A 20946-nucleotide genomic window follows, 5' to 3' on the forward strand; every position below is an offset into this window, starting at 1 on the left:
CCCACAGCATTACTGTGAGGGTCAAATGAGGTAATGAACAGTTGACCCTTGAACGACACAGGTTCAAACTTCGTGGGTCTACTTACATTCAGGCTTTTTTTCAATAAATACTGTAAATATATTTTCCCTTCCTTATAATTTTCTTAATAACATTTTCTTTTCTCTAGCTTACTTTATTGTAAGAATACAGTATATAATATTTATAACAAATAAAATATGTGTTAATTGACGATGTTATTGGTAAGGCTTCCTGCCAACAGTAAGTTACTAGTAGTTAAGTTTACAGGGAGTCAAGTTAAACACAGATTTTCGACTGCCCAATGGGTCAGGGCCTCTAACCCCTTCGTTATTCAAGGGTTAATTGTATGATAAGGTACTGATGTCAACCATCTAGTGTATAGGGATGTGACTGAATGTAACTAAATTGAGAAGATGAGGCCAATTCTTGAGTACAGAAAGAGTTTGGAATTAGTAGTATGGCAGAGGAAACTAATCCGTAGCTAAAGAGATTTGATCTGCTGTCAGCTTTGGTAGTGATCACTGTGGGTGCCGACACACAAACCATTGAGCCACTACCTTAAACAAGATAGAGATGGAAGCCTGAGGAGAATGAAGATAATTTAGCTCTGAGCCCCACATGAAATACTAGATAATGGAGGTGCATTTCCCTCAATTTTCTACTTCATTTTGTGTGCCTGGAGAGTCTAGGCAGTAATTGAATCTCTTTCATCTCCCAACATAAAGAAGGGTAAGTTGCTACCCAGCACGATACAGAAGTTTTAGTTCTATTAGTTTGGACTTACTTTCAAATCCTTTCAAAAACAAAGATATCATTTATATTTGTACAAATCCTAAGATCTGTTCCACTTCAGTGAGAAATTTCATGCCAATAAAATAAATGTGGAGTGAAAGGAAGCACTCAATTTGTTGGACTAGAAGGAAATATTATGTAGCAGTCCATACTCAGTCAGTCTTTGATGAAAGACTCAACCATGCTTTGCCATGATGGACAGTACAATGGCAGAGGTATGTGAACTTGTCTAGAATCTCTTATGGGTCATAATTTTAAAAATAATCCCTTTAAACAAAACTTCCAGGGATTCTTTGGAGAGTTCTAGGAAGCACAATATTATTGTTATTAATGTTGATTTGTTGCCATGACTTTAGGTCAAAATAGCATGAAATAGTTAAACTTCTCAGACCTTTACAGATTGTAGACCAGCTTAAGTCTTAGAAATTTCTACACCATTGCCTCCTCATATTCTTTCCTCAACTGAGTGTTATTTGAATAATCTAAAGAATTCTTCCATTTCTTTTGCTTGTACAGATACAAAGCCATATCAAATAAATGAAGTTAACTTTTTCCACTATGTTTTCATCATTCTTATGTAAACTTGCCGTTTTGGTAAGTATTGAATATATTGAAATTAATTAAAATGAAATACATAGAAATTTCTTTCTTGGTCCTGCAAAATACAAAATGATAGCTCCTACCCTTTAGAAGCTCAAATTTCACTTGCTTTTTTTCTTTTTTTCATAAAGCTGGATGATATTAGAGCTGGAAAAGGATTTGGGGGGAAATGTAGATTAAGGAGCAACCTTTCAGAAGGCCTGTGGTATTTCTGATATTTTGACTCAAGGATCATATCACAACCTGAGCAAATTGTTTAATGATGGTCACTATCTGGGTGGCCAAAATACATGGTTGAACATAGATCTTTGCACTTGATATCTACTTGTAAAAATGATTATTATGTTTCTTCCAATGTCATAAGTCATCTTTTGCTATTATTATGCCTCATCTTTGTTTGCTTCTTTCTCTCAAAAGACTGCCTTTTCTTAACACGACTTTGTACCAGAGGGGTCATAATTTCACCTTGAAAACAACTCAAAGTTAAAAAGATTAGGCATAACCAACAAAATAAAAACTAATAAGAATTTTGGAAAAAGAAATAATTTGAAACCTTACACCCTTGAGACAAATTTTGCCCTGGAGCAAAAGACTTTGTACCTGGAGCACAGAATTTGTTGCTAGCTCACTAGACAATGTATCCAATTCACTATGCATCCTAAAATTTCAACAGGGCTCAATAAAGCGGTCAGTGTGTGTGTGTGTGTGTGTGTGTGTGTGTGTGTGTGTAAAATGATCGATTAGCACACTTTGGCTTTAGAAAAGGTACATTAAATTACATTTAAAAAATTTATTTCTTTGTCCATAAAGTAAAGTTGTCAATGTTCATGATATCTATAAAAAACAATATTGTTTTGAGATAACCTATTAGAGTGGAGCATGTTCTCTTTAGTATTGGTGTCAATGCATATCTATTTCAGCTCCACTACACTACACTCATCTTCAAACAGTATGGCTATGATAAAGAGGCAGAAAAGAGAAATGACAAATAAAAAATTCTATCTATAATAAATTACTGAAAAATTGAAGGCTTTTGAAAGGAGGCTGTACATAATAAGCTAATTGAACATATATCCATCCCAAAGCAAAATCCTCAAAAGAAAGGTTACTTATATTTAAAGAGAAGTTATTACCGAAAGTGCTGGCTATTGCCTGTGATGACATCCACGTCTCAGAGTGGCAGGATCAGGACACTATTGGTGGCAAAAGTTAAGGCTTTGTGAGAATGAAGAGGAAGGGCCATACCATCGAATAGGAGGAAATTTATACCATCCATTCCTCCAAGCAGGTTTACCTGCCTAACTGCTTACTTAATGTGCAGAATTTATGTATGGTATTCACCAGAGCTCATTCTGTATTTGAATTCCTGTAGGAGGTATATTCAAATGAAGATTCTTTTTTTAAAAAACACACACAGCCAGAAATTCAAGTTGGATCTAGTTTTAGATACAGTCTCATTAATTTGCAAAGGTAAATAAATGGTGATTGGAATGTGCAAAGAGGTAACACTGATTCTTTTGATATAGCCTCTTATTTCTTTTCAGTGTTAATTTTCTATGTTTTTAAATTACTATTAAATCATCTTCAAATCTCCCAGCACTCCTGAAAATGGGTAGGTGGTTTTTAGTATCACAGTATCTTGATTTCAGCCCTCTTCTAATCACCATCAACAACAAAACTATTTGCTGAATGAATGAATAAATGACTCTAGAAGTTGAGAAATGTTGCTTAGTTACTGAGGAATACTAATGATGTTATGCTACCAGCTTGCCTATAAATTCTACTGGATCTCTCTCCTAAGTATGCTTCGGAGGACATTATTTCTTAACATTTCTATATAGTAAATTTAATAGGAGAAAGTAAATTCACAGGAAAATTCATCAGTCTTGTTTTGTTTTTATATTAAATTGCTACTCATTAGTAGTTTTTCTGCTATTCGGCCTTCAAATTATCTTTAAACTTGACGAGGACTATGGCACAATCTGATATTTCACACACTATATATTCTCTCATTTTTCCATACATTAAAAAAACCTTATAAATGCAGAATTATTCAAGTTTTCTACAAATAACTAGATTTTTCAGGCAATAACCTTACTCCTGATTCTCTATACTAGTGCTGTCCAATAAAAATGTAATGTGAACTACATGTAAAAAAATTTCTTATAGCCTCATTTTTTAAAAGTATAAACAGTAAAAAGTAAAATTAATTTTTGTATATTTTTATTAATTATAGAATTTCCATTCTTTTTTTTTGCACTGTCTTTGAAATGTGATAATTATGTTACATTTTGAGCATTCTTCATTAGGATTAATCACATTATAAGTGCTTAATAGCCACATCTGACTAGTGGCTGTACTATCAGTGTTTTTTTCTTGAAAATTTCTTCAACCAGGTTCTTTATTTTTTCATATAGTACTCACCCCCAAAGACGTACTTTGTATCATATATTTATTTGACCTGAATTGAATAAATGCCTACCAAAATTCCTACTATATGAATCATTGAACATATCTTCTCAAGTGCTTAGCCTCTGCTCCTCAGCTGAGCTTTGAGTATTATTGTCTAGCAAAAAAGACATGTACACAAACATTTAGCTACAATTCTTTATCAAAAGCACAACATCCACCAGTGCTCTTAAAGTCAATAAATCTAGAAAGATAGCTTGTTACATTGACTCTATTCCAATAATAAATGTCAAACTATTATTTAAGAGTTTTTTAGTGATTTAAATTTTCCTGATAGATGTCACCAAAATGATTATGCCATTATTTAAATTATTTACAAATTTGACGTCTTACTGGATCTAAATCTTCTGAATGTTGATTGACTAAACAATGGTTATATATGTGTGTAATTAACACAGCAACTTTCTTGAGAGATTTTGCTTTAAGGCGATGGGTATCAGCACAAATTCACCAAATGTCCCTAAAAGAGGACTGAATTCTTAATGTAGAACTGAGAAAATATTCATCCATGGCTAGCTTTGTAGATCCAAATCGGCATGTAATAACTAGCCTAAGCTGCTTTCATCTCCTGCTGGACCACAATTTTCTAACTAAATTCCCTGCACCTGTCTAATTCATTTTCCACAATGCAAATGTCATTGTTTTAAATCACACATCTGACCTGATTCTGTTTTAAGCACTATTGAGATTAAAATTCTTTAATGGCTTTGCATTCAAAATTTTGTGGCCCGTTAGGAAAGCCTACAAACCAGGCTCTTCCTACCTCTTTAAGCTCATCACACCCTGGCTTCCTGTGCTTCTTAAATCCTCTCCAGTAAGCTTAGCTCTTTGCCACCTGAGCTAGACCCCTGCCTGTAATATCTGGCAGATTTTAGAGATCTCAATCAAAATTTTATTTCCTTGGAGACTTCCTTGTCCACCTTGATGAAGGAGCACTTCATATTGGTGTATTCAGCACACTTATAATGAAAAATAATTATACGAGCAAGCCGCTGAAGAATGTCTCCTTTTTCATTAGTCTGTAAGTTCCACATGGGCAGGAACAGTATCTACCTTATTATTCTTCATGTTCTGAATGCCCAGCTAGTTCATAATAGATCTATCATTACAGCATAAAAATTAAGAGCATGGTATTGAAATTCAAGATTCCAGTTAAGAGAACTGATATTTTGAGGCAAGTTGCCCAATATTTCCAAACTTCAGTTCCTTAATCTATAAAGAAGGGATAAAAATGGTACTATTTTATAAAGCTATTATGAAGATTAAATGAAGTGAGTTATGTAAAGTGCTTAGACTGTTATTCCCTTATAGAAAAGGCTCAGTGCAGTTGAATGATTGTGTAGGTAATGGTTTCTGTCAAACCATATACTTCCTCTGTGTATTTTTTTACCCTGCACACCAAGCAACATTTTCAGACCAGGACTTCCTATGTGTTTACTATGGAGAAATATCCAGTAGCTTGGCCTAAAAATTGATATAGTTCTTTTGACAGCTATAGTTTTTAATGTAAATTATAAACACGTTTTTGGGTTTATGCTTTGTAGCTTCTTATAAATTTCAGTTACGTGACTCAGCATGTGTAAATGTGGTCATTTCTGGGACACAGATGAGATTAAATATCAGGATATGGCACTCTGATATGCCACTGTCACCAAAGAGGTATTAACACTATCTCCAGTTTACAGATAGGTAGAATGTGAATTAGAGTGATTAACTTGTCTATGGATATAAAGATAATAATGGAATTAGGAACCACACCTAAACAATTTGACTTCAAAGTCCATGTTTGAGTGCTTTGCTATACAACTATGCCTCATAAACATCTTTGGTCTTCATGACAGCACGTTTCCTTTTCCATTTTGTAGAAAAGGAAATTGCTAGATTTTCCATGATCACATAGCTAATAACTAGTGGAGCTGGCTCGAGAACTTCCATTGTTTAATGCTAATATGAGCATTTCTTCCGTAGTGATTCATGATACCTCTTAATCAATAAGAGGAAGGTAATTATACCTGTGAAAGCATTTTGAAATGAACATAAAGTGCCATAGAAATGAGATAAATTTTTTGTTATGATGTCTTTATAACTATTGGTAGCACCCATGATATCCTTTAAAGGAAGGGCTAACAGAGAACTGGTCATCTCACTAAACTAAATGTATCCATCTGACACCATATTGATAAGCAAGATACAACAGCTGGAATCTACACTGAAAGGACTGGGCCGATGAGACCTAAAATGTGAAAATGCTCAGCCTCATGTAAGAAAGCTCAGGTAGAAAGATAAAGAAAAAGCCTTTTTTAATGGAAAATAGTGACTTCAAAATTTCTAATTCTACTAAACATCGAAGGGAGGAGTGTTCTGTTAAGGCTTGGGTAATTCTCCAGTGTTGCAGGGCAAGGCTTCATTGAGAGGAATTACAATGGGTAGGGTCAAGTGTATGACTCCTGGCTGCTACCTTAAAGTGTTGCTGCTATGCAAAAGCCATCACAGCACACCTGTCAACAGATTTGTCAGATGAATACCAACCAGGCGGAGGGACCTGGCACTGCTCTCTGTCAACCTGGTTTTGACTCAGAACTTGGGTAGCCTGTTTTTCATACTTACGTACACTCTTGTTCTGTCCTGGCATTGCCCATTTCATCCTATGACCCTGTTGCTGGTGTAATCATTCCCTCTCTGTAGCTCCAGTGACAGATTTTGCTTTAGTTTCTATTTGCTTTAAGTCTGTATTAAATTCTGGTCTTGTCCACTGTACAGAGCCTCAAGAATTCTCTAACAAGCAGGAGCTTTCCTGACTGGATAATCTATCCTAGGCTTCCGATTGGGAGACAAAACAAGGAAGTATTATGAGCCTAGGATTTGGGTTTGGAAAACTCTGGGACCAAGAGTCGGATTTGCTTATAATTCTTAAATATTTGAACTGGGCTAGGATTTAAATTTTCTGAGCCTCAGTGTTCTTGTACAAAATAGATAAACATTGTACCTGTATCACAAAGATATATATAGGATTAAATGACTTAGGCCATGACTTTAATAAAAGCTAAATAAGTGAATAATAAGTGCTAAATAATATTATTTTAATTACTATGCTCACCGGGCTGAAATTCTCCATCATATTTTAAACTCAATATATAAATCATAAGGGTAAAGACCATATTTTTCTTCTTTCATTCCATAGCTTTAGCATCTAACTAATAAGGGGTACAAGATAAAATTTTTAAATTAATGAATGACTTGTAACTTTAAGGAGTTGTTCAGAAACTTCTTTGGCAGGGATCAAGAAGACTACTTGTCACTAAGGAGTCCTCTGACACCCCAAGTCCTGCACAAAGCAGGCCACTTATGGTTGAACTGAAAAATGGTTCTATGTTAAAGTCTTCTCCCTTCTAGAAGCTGGCAATGTTCAGAATCCTGAACATGTAGTACAAAATGAAACTAAAAGTATTAAATTGATATAACTGATAAGAATAATGGTGATATATCTTGAGATTCCTACTGAAAATAATGATAAATTAAAAACAAATATTATTAAGATATAGCAATAAAAACAAGAGAATCCTACTTGATCAAGAAATGCAATGTGATTTAATCTTAATTATATTCCATTTAGTTAAGGTGCATAGTGCGGACAAATTCTATCAATGAGAATGAGAAAGATATGTGAGAAGACTTAAGTATATAAATCTTTTTTGAATGAAAGATATATGTCTGGTTAAGAAAGTAGAGGCAAATGTAACTAGAAAAGCAGGTGAAGTAAGATTACGGGAAATGCTGAAAGATAGATAGAAAACTTGGGATTTGATAGAATAAAATAAAAAGCCGAGAATCATTGTAAATTCTGGTATAGTGGTATTTCATGGTGAAACCACCCTTTAAAAAGTAATAGAAAAAGATCAGCGGAAGGCTTGTAATTAAAGATATTAGGGAAGAAGCAGTAAAGCTTTTGCAGAGAAAAATTGATGTTGTAGAAATCTACATTGAATCAGCATTCTGAAAATATAGCTCTAATCTTATTTGACTAAGTCATACACTTGGGAAAGTTACTTAAATTCTCTATTTCTGTGCTAACTCATATCTAAAATCAGGGGGTTGGATTCCACCACAATTTCCTGAAACCTACTGACAGTAAATAAACAACTTTAGGTGGAACATAGAACAACTTAAAATTTTTAGTTATGTATTCTTTTTATTATTATTTTTTTTACAATTACCATCTTTATGTAAAGTTATACTGGCTACACATTAGCAGAATGATATCATTTTTAAAAAGAATCTTGATTTTTTTGCTTCTGGTCATTAGAAAATAACAGAGTCTGGAATTATCATAGTACTATGAAAACTAAAAAGTTGGAAACAAAGTAATAAACAATAGTTTTCAGACATTGGTGATCAAGATGCACTGTGATCACTAAGAGGAAGAAAACAAGAACCCTATGAAAACCTTCATTTTCTGCCTACCAGCAATTTCTATATTGCAGCAAATGTGGGGCAACCCAAAGAAAGCTCAGTTGTCTAGCTGACTTAAGGAGACAGAGAGTGGAATTCAGGAAGGATAAGAAAAACAAAATGTGTGGGGCAGAACAACAAAGAAAGAGGAACAATCAAAAGAAAGAGTTCCTGAAATATGGAGAGGCATCCCCCTGAACCTTGAACTAAATAATAATCTGCTGATGCAAAGGGTAAAATTACACAGAGTGAACAAAGTAAAACTTTCAGAGAAAAAAACAATTGCCAAGGAACTATAAGTAAAACAATTCCTAGAGTATACATAGGAATTAATTTGAATTGCCACCAACTAGCATGGAGAGACCTTTCTGAACATATAGTAATTCAATAGAGACCTCAGAAAAATTCATGCCTCAGTAGTAGGGCAAAACTTTCCTACAGGAAACATTACCCTTGGGGGATTTTTTAAAAAGCCTCAAAGCAATCAAATTTAGCTGCAAGTAAATTAACTGACTGCCAAAAAATTTCCACCCCTGTTTAAAGGACTAAAATATAATTCAGCACTCAGAATGCAAACTTCAAAGTCTGACATCCAATAAAAATTTATTAAGCATGCTCTGATGCTGGAAAATATAACCCTTAATCAGGAGAAAGTCAATCTGCAGAACAAACTGACAATGATAGAGATAATTAAATAAGCAGAAAGCATGTTAAAATGGATATTAAAATATGCTTACAATGTTAGAGGATTTAAAGAAAAACATGAAAATTAAGGAGGAATGATACGGAAGATATATAAAAAAAGACCTAAATGAAGATATAGTTACAGCAAATTAGACAGTGCAAAAGAAAATATTGTGAATCTGAAACCATAGGAACAGAAACTCTCAAAGAGAAAAACACTGTGGGGAAAACAGCTTTAGTGGCTTGTGAATCAATTGCAAGTAGTCTAACATATATGTAAGTAGACACTCAGAAAAAGTTAAGGCACAGAAAATACTTGAAGAAATCAAATGAACAAAAACTTCCCAAATTTGATGAAAACTATATATCCACGGACCCAAGAAGCCTGTAGAGTTCCAAGTAAGATACACACGAAACCACAATAAGGATCACCCAAATTGCCGAAAATCGTTCATGAAAAGAAAATGTAAAAACGGAAGAAAAGGTACATTAAGTACCAAAAAAGAAAGATAAAATATTACAAACTTATCAAAAACTATGCATGCCAAAAGTCAATGAACATTTAAAGAAGAAATCTGAAAGAACAACAAAATATGAAGCAGGTCAATCTAAAATTCCATTGTAAGAAAAAAATATCTTTCAGAAACAAAGGCAAAATACCTTTACTTTCTCTCTCGCCAGAGAGATTCTGGGAGCCTCTCAAGCTTTTTCTATGGATGCGCACATTTTACTCGTTTCCCTCTCTCCTGGGAGAGGTCTCAGGGTTGTGTGCCTTCTCTGAATCATCACCAATCATTAGGGAAATGCAAATCAAAATCACAATAAGATATGACCTCACACTAAAAAACATGAAAGAATGAAGGCAAAATAAAGTCTTTTTCGAACACTGAGAAAATCAATCACTAGCAGATCTGAAAAAACAAGAAATGTTCAAGGAAGTTCAAGGCCAAGGGAAATAAAACAAAGGGAAATAAAGGAAATAAGGACAGGATCTCTCAAGCTTCGAACCAAAGAGACAAAATAATAATAATAATAATAATAATAATAATAATAATATCATCATCATTATTATTAATAGTAGTAGTTGCTTATGATTACTGATAACAAATTATCACAAACTTAGCAGTTCAGAACAATATGTATTTATTAGCTCACTGTTTCTGTGGGTCAGTAGTCAGGGCATGGCATAGCTAGGTCCTCTGCTCAAGGTCTCACCATGCTGCAGTCCAAGTGTTGCCAGGCTCTTACTCAACTGGAGGCTTTTCAGGGGAAAAAAGAGCTTCAAAACTCATTCAGGTTTTAGCAGAATTCATTTCCTTTTAGCTGTATGACAGAGAGTCCTGGCTTCTTGCAGGTTTTCGGCTGGAGGCCATATGTGGATCCTAGAAGCCACACACGATACTTTCCTACATGGGATTCTTCAACATACCTGTTTACTCTGCCAAGCCAACAAGGAGAATCTCTTGTTCCAGTCTGCTAAGATGGATTCTCATATAATATAATCAGGGAGTGACATCCCATCACCTTTGCCATATACATAATCTAATCAAGGGTGTGATATCCCATCACCTTTGCCAATTCTGTCAGCTAGAAGCAAGTCTCAGGTCCTTTCTTGACTCAAGGAGTGAGGACCAGACAAATGCATGGACACCAGGAGGTGAAAATCATTGGAGGGAATCACCTTTGGTTATGTGTGCCACATTACTATTATGCAAACTTGCACAGAGAAAAGAAAGTGTATTTAATTTTAGAAACATTCCTCCATCAGTCTAATTAGGTCTTGGTAAATTTCCTGGGGTGCATCCTGTCCAAGGTAAAAATCCACATGATTGTAGTGTGGAATAAACTTATAATAAATAAGTCTGGTAATTTTAGGGAGTAAATTCTCAGTGTCCTTGAGATCAGCCACACGGTCCTGTCCACCACTCCACATTGCTGCTGGAACTTCCATCTTAGTAACGTTGTATATGGGAGGTGTAAGCTAAATTCAATTAAAAAGACAGAGAAAAAGGAAAAAGAGTTTTCACAGATAACCACATTATAGAAGTAACATTAACTATCAGTTGTTAAGCAAGTTCTTCAAATATTAAAAATGAAGAACTAGGATACACTTAATGATATGTAAACATTAAAATGTTAAAAATACTTGAAAGTACTTTAGTGCAATAATATGCATTGTGAATTTAAAAAGACAACCATTATATTCCTGATTTGCACTTTTGGGAAAATAGAAAAGGATCCTAGAGAAAAGGGGCTCTTATTTCTTTGGGAATCATCTTTCCAGCAGCACTTGAATTGGGGCTATGTCCTTTTCAAATAAAATATTGAGTAGGATTAATATAAATACCCCCTCTCATATGTGGAAATTCGAGCTCACAGAAATTACAGACATTTGAGCAGACTCTTCAGGAAACATCGAGACCAATATATGAAAGCAGACATTAGAAATATGATGTTAAAAAGCTAGCTTGTTATAGAGAAATTGTGTCTGTGGTGCTGATCTCCTGGTAACTCTTCCCTTCTCCCTTCTTCCCCCCATTCTTCCTTCTTCCTTCTCCCTTCTTCCCCCATTCAAATCCAATCCCTCAGTACCACAGTGGTCCAGCGTGACCAGGCCTGGCTAATAGTTCTTCACTCTTATGGCCACAGTGATTGTGTGAGAGATGACGAAAAATGGGCTCAAGGGCTCAAGTTCTCTCTGGAACTTTTTGACAGAGCTATTAAGAAAAATTTGTCTTTTTCTTTGGGTTTGCAATTGAAAGAACTATATGAGCTAGGTACTTCCAGTCACCATCCTACTACTACTGTCTTGGAAAGAACTTAAGAATGGAAACAGCATATGCAAGCAGAACTGACACACAGAGAGAGGGAGAGGGAAAGGAGAGGGAGAGAGAGAGAAAGCCCTGATGACAGAGTTTAAGTTCCTGGCTATTGTGAATTTACCACTATACTTTTTAGTTCAGTAAAGCAGTTGGTTTCTACTACTTGCAACTAAAAGAGTCCTAATTATTAGGTATAGTATGGACTGAACTGTCTTCCCCCAAAATTCAGATGTTGAAACCCTAATCCCCATTGTGATTGTGTTTGGAGATAGGGCTTTTAGGAGGTAATTAGGTTAAATGAGGTCATAAACTTTGGGTCCTCACCCAATAGGAACAGTGGCCTTATAAGAAGGAGATTTTCTCTCTCTCTCTCTCTCTCTCTCTCTCTCTCTCTCTCTGTCTGTCTCTGTCTTTTTCTCTCTGTCTCTCTCGCTCACTCTCTCAACTCACATGTTGAAGAAAGGCTAGGTGAGGACATAGCAAGAAAGAGGCTCTCTGCAAGCCAGGAAGAGAGCCCTAACCAGAAGCCATCTATGCTGCCATTCTGATTTCAGACTTCCAGCTTCCAGAGCTGTGAGAAATAAATTACTGTTGTTTAAGCCACTTAGTCTATGGTATTTTTTTTTGGCAGCCTGAGCAGATTAATATACCATAGTCAATTATGGCAGCAAGATTAATAAGAAAAGGTAATGTGGACAAACATATAGATCCTTAGGAAACTGTGATTTCTTTGAGAACTAGAAATGTGCCTGAGGGAACACCAACTTGGTGACTGTGCACTTTGAGTTCTCTTAGCAGGGTGATATTCAGGCAGAGTACACTTTTATAGGAATATATGCCGGTTGATGATGGGTTATGCCTGAGTCTTTGCATTACTACATATTTTAAGCACCGTCACCTCTACCCGATAATACCAGGAAGTTTTGGACCTGAGCTTAGGGGCAAGTGGTAAATAAGAATATGTAGCTATGAGAAGGCAATAGGTGGGGTAGAGAATGAAATTAGTGCAGATTAGCATTGACCATGGTGCATGAAAGGGTAAGATGGACTCAGGAAAGCCTGGTACAGGGCCCCAAATGCAAAGTGCAACTGATGATAGAAGAGGCATGCTTTTCCCAACTCAAATTTTCTCACTAGAATAATACAAAGCAGAAATATTTTAATGCAAAGATAGAGATAAAGAATACATGACAACACAACACATAGGCAGCAACAAATATTAGTAAGCTTTAAGAAACAAAGGGGGTCTGAAAAGGCCCAGAAATCAGAATATCTTTACTGCAATGATTTAATACCCTGCTGAGGATGAATGGGGGAGCCTAGAAAATGGCACAGCAAAAATGAATATTAAGATTAGGGTCCAAACAATACATGGTATATTTTGGCCAAGAATATTTTTTTAATTTTCTTAGTACTAAAAGATTGGTGATTACATTGTAAATATACTTGTCTAATTTATGGTTGAGACTAAGTTTATTGTTTTTTAAGAGTGTATGTAGTTCACCCTCAATTTGTTTGAGTTTTTCTTTTTTTCCACCCTAAAATCCCAAGCAAAAGATTCATAGTTGAATCTGAATCACCATTTAAGAAAAACTAGAATCTGTAGGCACAATGATAAAGCTAATACCTGTGACTCTGAGTTTTACCGGGTAAGGCTATCATCTAAAAAGCTTTCCCTAAAGCAGCTATATACTCTTGGTGGACAAAGAATTGGTTAATTACAAAAGTAAATAGTACTTTGACATAGCATGTTTGTATGTGTGGGCACACATCCCCCCAACCACATAACTATAGCAGTTTAGAAGAAATATAAGATTTTTCAAGCCAGTTGAAGTTATGCATTTTTACTACTGTAGTTATTATGGTGGCACTGAAAATTTGCTTTTTAAAGAATTTCCAAATTTCCACATCCCTGAAATAGAAAAAGCTATGTATCTTTGAAGACTACTTGTTTAATATGATCCCAGTAGTTCATTCGACTATTCTCAGGGTTTTTTTTTTTTTTCTTAACTTGAATCTCAGCAAGAAGCCAAAATTTTAAAATTTTTATTAAATTTCCTTATTTACTGGAAAAAATAACAACCACATAATACATATTTTCCTATAATATGAAAATTTTGTTCCAAAAGTTTTCATAGATAATGTCAAGAAATACCTTGATATACTGTTCTCTGTCAGATAGCACTGCTTCTTCCTGGTGTAACTTTATTTCTGTCTGGTGTAACTTTAATAATCTTATTTTTTTTTAGTGAGTAGTAAACGACTTTCCAAAGAATAGGACAGTGTTAGCTCATTTTATGAGATGGATAAGAAGTCTGAGAATATACTCTAGAAACAAACATTATGTATCTTTACTTCTGTCTTTAAATATGGTCTTAAGTGCTAAGAGTTTCTATTTTTTTGAGAAGGAATAAATGTAGTAGAAGAATGGACTTTAGATCCAGAAACCCCTGGTCACATTTTATTCCTTTACTAGCTAAATAATTTTGACAATTTATCTAACCTCTTGAGCCTCTGGAAAAATGAAGACAAGATCATTGTTACGATAAAAAATAATGAGACACATAGTAAGAACCCAATAAGCAGCATCTGATCTATATAAAATATCTGGCATAGTTTAAATGGGCCCTAGTAAGTCCTTAATGAGTGGCTACTACATTTATTAGTTTATTTGAAGTATGCAACTGATGATTATCATTATGGTGGTACCTGGTGGAAGTGCATCATGTTCTGATCAGCGTTTCCCCAGTCAAAAGCTTGGAACAGACCAGAATTAACAGCCTATGATAAAATAAAAATAATAAACACATTAAATGATATAAAAATACATATTTAAAGACCATAAACAAGAAATATATAAAGTTTGACATTATGTCTCAGTCTTTAGCACACCAACGAAAATTCAATAAAAAGAAGCCAAATAATAAAAATGATAAAAATTGATACTAATTTATGGAACTGACTGACAAGCTTTTATTGCCCCCATACTTTTCCAATGAAAAGCCTTAGGCAGCGATGCCTTTAAATGTTACAATGGTGTACACAGAAAAACTTTTAAAGGATGCTGAATTGAATAATTCTTAAATAATAGCTTAAAAAATTTATATATATATTAAAAGGTACCAGCTATATATCCCCTACATTAAAAAAGGACTGCTATTATTATTACACAACTTTAAGCATTATCCTTGTCAGATGGTCCAGGATATGATGATTATATTCCCTGTTCTTAAGCAATTTTGTTACTATTGAAAGGAATATTTATTCGCAGAACACTCTCAGTGCTTCCTGTGGGAGATGTGGCACTGCAGTCTCTTGTCTGCAGGCCGTGCATGCTGCCATGTTGTCAGTAACGTGGCCATGGGCTACATGTCTGGGAAACCATGCACACTCATTTTGGCATTTTAATTTTCAGACTTCAGATTTTAGAATGAAACATTCAAACACCTGGGGTTCCTTTTCCTGTTATTTGCCAAATTTGTCGAATTGAGAAGACAGGTAATTTTTAGCTTTACCTTCAGCGCTTTATTAAATTATTCTTGGACTACTCTAAGGTTTTTTTTTTTTAACTTAAATCTCAAGTATTTTGTTTTCCACACTCATTTATTTAATCCTGATTTTTAGTTTTAAATTATTTCCACCGGACTTACTTTGACAGAGGCAGTAGTCTGCTGTTATTGAAATTCTGCAAGTTTTCAGCAATGGGAAGCAATAGAGTATACTAGTTATGAACTTGGATTTTAGGATTCTCAATCTGTGGTCCAGGACAAGATATTTATTTTCTCTAAACTTGTTTTTTCTTCTATGAAATAGGAATGTCAACATTGTTCTCATAGGATGAGAAGATTAAATAGGGCAAGGCATAAAAAACACATAGCACTTAGTTGCTTAACAAATCCCTTTTTACTAATATTACCACCACCACCATCATCATCATCATCTTCATCATCCTTGCCTTAGCTATCTGTATAGCTAATGAACAAACATTTTTTCCTCCTACCCTTATTTCTATAGTAAAGAGAACTTTCTGTCAAAGAAGAGTGCTTGCTCTTTTAAGAGGAGTCGGCTGTGAGATCTGTAAGAAATTGGCTATGGGAATATAAATTTCTTCATTGAAAGATTGTTATAAGAATGAGTTCAATGAGATTGAAAGAAATCATATGTATGAATAAAAAAGAACACATAGTAAGTGCTCAATAAATATGAAATTGAAGTTATATTGCCTGGAAATCTATGCCCATCAGAGTCTACCTGTCTCCTCACCAGTAGGAGGCCCTATGTCCTCAACGTTCTTTTTCCTATAGGAACTTGAAGTCTTATCTCCTGGGGGTAAAACTCTTCAAAAAATTTCATAAATCCTTAAATAATGTTTCAGGCTATCTTTGGCAGTGATTCTTAATTTTAAAGCAAAGAACAAATTTATCAGGGTGCGCATTAAAATGCAAATTCCTAGGGATCTCAGATATATTAAAACTTTGGGAAGAACTTTCTCTTTCTCTCCTCCCACCCACCTTGACATGCACACACAAAACCTTAACTGAGGGTAGAAAGATAAACCGTTGATCTGTTTTAATTTCTCCCTAATACTTATTTTCTCTGAATGAAACATTATTTCTATACTCTGAAATAGCCCATATGACAAGTGAAGGATGAGCAAATCTTTCTGCAATGGCCTATATCATGTTATATAAAGTTCTACTAGAGCTGATGATTTCTCAAAAGAGGAAATACAAACTTTTCCTAGAAAAGGCAGTTTGGAATAATCTAAGAATCAGAATTCAGTCAGAATACCTGGAAACTAGGCCCAAACACCAAACACTGAGGACATGAAGAATACAACAAAGTAAAGGAAATCAACATGAGCTGATGCTGATTCTAGAAACATCAACTGGACAGTGGCAGATGCCTGCAAAACTCTGCAGTAAGCTCTCTGGGAGTACTCTTTGGGGATCTTGCAGAGATAGGCATGCATCATATCAAGAACAGGAAGCACATACCTGGGCCCAGTGTAGCATATTCTGAACAGACGTTCCTGCCGTACCCTGTGCCAAATAAACATCCAAGCGACTCTGTAAAGTAAAGATTATTTCTCAACTCGAAGCTAAACATATAATTACACTACAAATAAATTTAAACATTTTTCTCAATTTTCTTTAGTAATAAACATATGCCATATTCTTTGAAGACATATTAACCAAAGAAACCCATCTTTAAGAACTTTCCCATCCCTTAGCTCTGTTCCTGAGCAGTATCTTCATAAAGCCCATAGTGGACATCCTACTGGTCAAAGACAGAAGGTTATATAAATTTCTTTCCAGTCTCACCTCAGGCATGTTCAAGAGGACAAGAAGTCAAGGGATAAAAGCCTCCTTGACCTTCATCTTCACCCTGTGTTATGTCCAAAAGGACATTCCGAGAACGTTGTTCATTGTAAGACATTGAGAAGAGATCTGAATGTTCCCTTTTGCTTTCTGATTTTAAAAATGTGGTAAATATTCTACAAGGCTCTTTGAAAGTTTGTGGGACATAATCTATTCAGTATTTTAACCTCCATTAACATTTAGATTTATTCTGAATCAAAAAAATTCCACAGCAGTAAGTCTGAGATAGGGCTCAGGCACAGTAAAATAAATTTCAAAACCATAGCCTTAGTTAAAGTGAAGGACTTTTCAATGGTGGCACTTTGGCCAATAGCAAGAGTTAGTGAGAATTTTCAGCAGTAAAACTTTCTCAAATCTTCCCACTAAAGCAGGTAGGCTCTCAGCTTTGGCTGGAAGTCATGAACATGCTAATTTCATTCCAGAAGACAAAAGGAGACATTGAAATGTGGTTTCCATGCAATTCAGAATGAACTCTCCTCACCTCTGTGCAACAAAAGAATTGTTTTCTCAGATTCAACTACTTACACATACCATGTTTAAGTTTTTTGGATCGAATCCACAAAAAGAAAATAGGAAGTTGCTGCAAATATGATGAAAAAGCTTCTGGTTGCACACTTTGGTAGCGATGAATTGATCAAGAAATGTATGAGGAGAGAACATCTTGTCACCAAATAACACCTGTAAGATCAATTTAAGACATCATGAAATTTCATAGATGTGATGTCAAGAGCGGAAAATGAATGGTAATTCAGACAAAGACTGGACAGAAGGTGACATTTGCCTAGGACTTAGCCGTCAGTGAAAAAGAGAGGTCTGTTAGATTTTTGTCGTTGTAGTTCTCCCAACTCACTGTGGTCATCCCAACTCACTTTTTGATCTCTTTTCTCAAGATCCTTTACATGGCTTTGTTTTTGTAACACACCCTGAGAAACTAGTCCCCATAGAACACTGCTAAGGCTTTGGAGTCCAGAATATCTTAATTTGATTCTGGACTCTGTCTCTTATACCTTAGAAATGTATTTAATTTCTATCATCTTGAATTTTCTCAACTATAAAATGGAAAATTAATATGCACTAAGTAGGACTGTTGTGAAGATAATAGGTCATGCTTACAAGGCACCTAGTGCATTTTCTAGAACCTAGTAAACATTCCCAAAACGATAACTATTATATTTAGTGAATGATACATACTCTCCAGAATCTCTTACTAAATTCTTTGCAGAGGCAAAAGCTTATGTTGTCAATTCTCCCACTTTACTAAGAATTTAGTAAGAGATTCTGGAGAGAATGAGTCATTCTCTCCAGAATCTCTTACTAAATTCTTTCCAGAGGCAAAAGCTTAACTTAAAGAAATGAATCTCTACTAGTAGAATTTTAGGCAATGTTACAGGTAAATTGAACTTATCTTTTAAACTTCAAGAATCTTTGAAATTTTAACATAAATAAATATCTAATTCCTGTGTATATAAATTCAATCTTGTATTTGTTTTACAATAACTAGTTTTATAATCTTAGGATAGTAATCCAGATATAAAGGTAAAAAAAATTTTTTAATTCTTAAAACATTTACAGCTAAAAATTGGCATATCTTTCTCCTGAAATCCTTTATTAATTGGCAATTACAACTAAAGAGCAACAAAAACTAGCATTTATTTTTATTGCACTCATGCACTATAATATTTTATACTACGTTTGGTAAACTAGATCTAGTAAATTCATCCTGGGTATAACTTATTGAATCCTGAGTTTGAAAAATGTTTTCTACAATCAATGGTAATCTTCAATTAATGGAATATTTGATATTCCATGGAATATGTGATATGCCATGACTTTATATAACCCTTCACGGTAGAGAGAAGGAAGGAGGAAGAATGAAAAGGAGGGAGGGAGAGAGAGTTTACAATACGTTAGACTAGTTCAAATCATACTTCTTTAGGTCTGGAAAGCAATAATTAATCATTATAGACATTATCTAATTGATTCTGGCCTCTTATTCACTTTTGTCACAATCACCAGGCTTCTTAGACAATATATCAGATAATTTATTTAATCCACTTACCAGATTATAACTCTTCCTCTGTAACTGTCTACATAATTTAATAATAGTAGCAGCAGACATATAGAGTGAACTTATCTTTTAAAAGAATGTCGATATCGATTCTATGTTCTCAAGTGCGATAACTTAAATAGATCACCACATGAATAAGTAATTAAAATAGAAGGCAGGATCTGATTTTAATCACTGAACATTTTTATTTTTCATTTACCAATATCTTTGTCATCCATACTTGGCAGAAAATCCATGTGAAAGGAAAACAGCTAGTTCATAGAAGTAATCAACCACGAAGGTCTACAGTAAGGGGTCCTTATTCTTTGTGCTGACAGTTGGCTTTCTTAAATATAGGATGAATTAGCATGACAGTTACTGACTTTACTCCACCTTTATATCCATGCATTAGCAACTCAGTAAAATTACCATATATTTACCTAAAGATAAATGCTCCTTTACCCTAACCTAAAATAGAGGATAATAATGCAAGCTAACCAGCCATAGAGCACCCACTTGCAGAGTGGCAAACATGCTGACTTGTTGATGTAATTCCACATTGGTTCTGGAAGGGGCATGTTTGTCACATAATAGCATGACGATAGGCTTCTTCTGCTAGCTCTTTCTGTATCTTTGTGAGCAAGAATTAGAAAAGGCCCCTCTTCTGGGCACATGGCCCCATGCCAGGGTACATGGCTTGCCAAGCAGAACATGAGCTGGATTAAGCCTTCAATGCCTGCTAAGCTGGGCACCCTTGTATATGGTTGCATAAGTATCCAGAACTGACTTTTGCAGGTTGGCATTGAAAAAGTGGGAGAATTGACAACATATAAGAAAGAGCACTGATCATGGCTGGCCTAGTCAGGTCTATGTTCAAATTCTAACTCTGCCATCCATTAGTTGGGTGATGTGGGACAGAATGCTTAGACTTTCTGAGACTCAAGTTCTTTTTTTAAGAAATTAAGACATACTAACAATCATTATTTTCGGTAATATGTAAAAAGCAAAGGGTCAAACCAACTATAGGTCAGGAAAAAAGAGAGATAAGAACAGGATGACAAAAATGCCCAGGGGCAGAACAAGGGGTGGAAGGAGAGGAAAAGATGAAAAATTGGTAGACAGGAGATCTGAAATACAAAGTATTATGGCTTTGAATCTAAAATAAATTCATTACTAATACTAGATAATATTTATTGAGCACCTACTATAGGTATGATGCTTAAATGTATATTATCTCAGTGAATATCTCAAATGACTTGCCAAATTCCATCCATTTTTTAACTTATTTATTTACAAATTTATTTTGTAAATAATAATTGATACCATAAGTCATTAAAAATCTATGAATGAAAGTTTGAACTCTTTAACCTACATCTCCCTGTTAATCCCTCTTCTAGCTCCTGGCAACCATCATTGCATTCTTTGTTTCTACAAAACTGACTCTTTAAAATTAGATTACTCACATAAGTGATTCTATACAATATTTGTCCTTCTTTGTCTGGATTATTTTATTTATTATTATGCCCTCCATGTTCATCTATGTTGTTGTAAATGACAATTATTTTCTTTTTTTGGCTTTTTAATGTTCTGTTTAATTTTTATATTTTAATTTGTTGAGGAAACTCTATACTGTTTTCCATAAAGACGGTACTAATTTATACTTCCACCCAGTGTGTAGAGTTC

At 34.7% G+C, this 20946-nt stretch overlaps 1 protein-coding gene across 1 annotated transcript in view; it reads right to left on the reverse strand.

Annotated features, from left to right (window-relative positions):
* Positions 1 to 10184: 10184 nt before the first annotated feature.
* Positions 10185 to 20946, reverse strand: part of LIPK (lipase family member K) — a 50555-nt gene continuing 39793 nt past the window's right edge. The window contains exons 7-10 of the mRNA XM_039871783.1: positions 17748 to 17894; positions 16833 to 16904; positions 14545 to 14616; positions 10185 to 10994 (exon numbers count right to left, since the gene is read on the reverse strand). Of these exons, the coding sequence (XP_039727717.1) occupies positions 10761 to 10994; positions 14545 to 14616; positions 16833 to 16904; positions 17748 to 17894 (525 nt within the window). The 3' untranslated portion in view covers positions 10185 to 10760. The remainder of the gene's footprint in view (positions 10995 to 14544; positions 14617 to 16832; positions 16905 to 17747; positions 17895 to 20946) is intronic.

Source organism: Pteropus medius, unplaced genomic scaffold (genome assembly GCF_902729225.1).
Source record: "Pteropus medius unplaced genomic scaffold, Ma_sr-lr_union100, whole genome shotgun sequence".
Lineage (NCBI taxonomy): Eukaryota > Metazoa > Chordata > Mammalia > Chiroptera > Pteropodidae > Pteropus > Pteropus medius.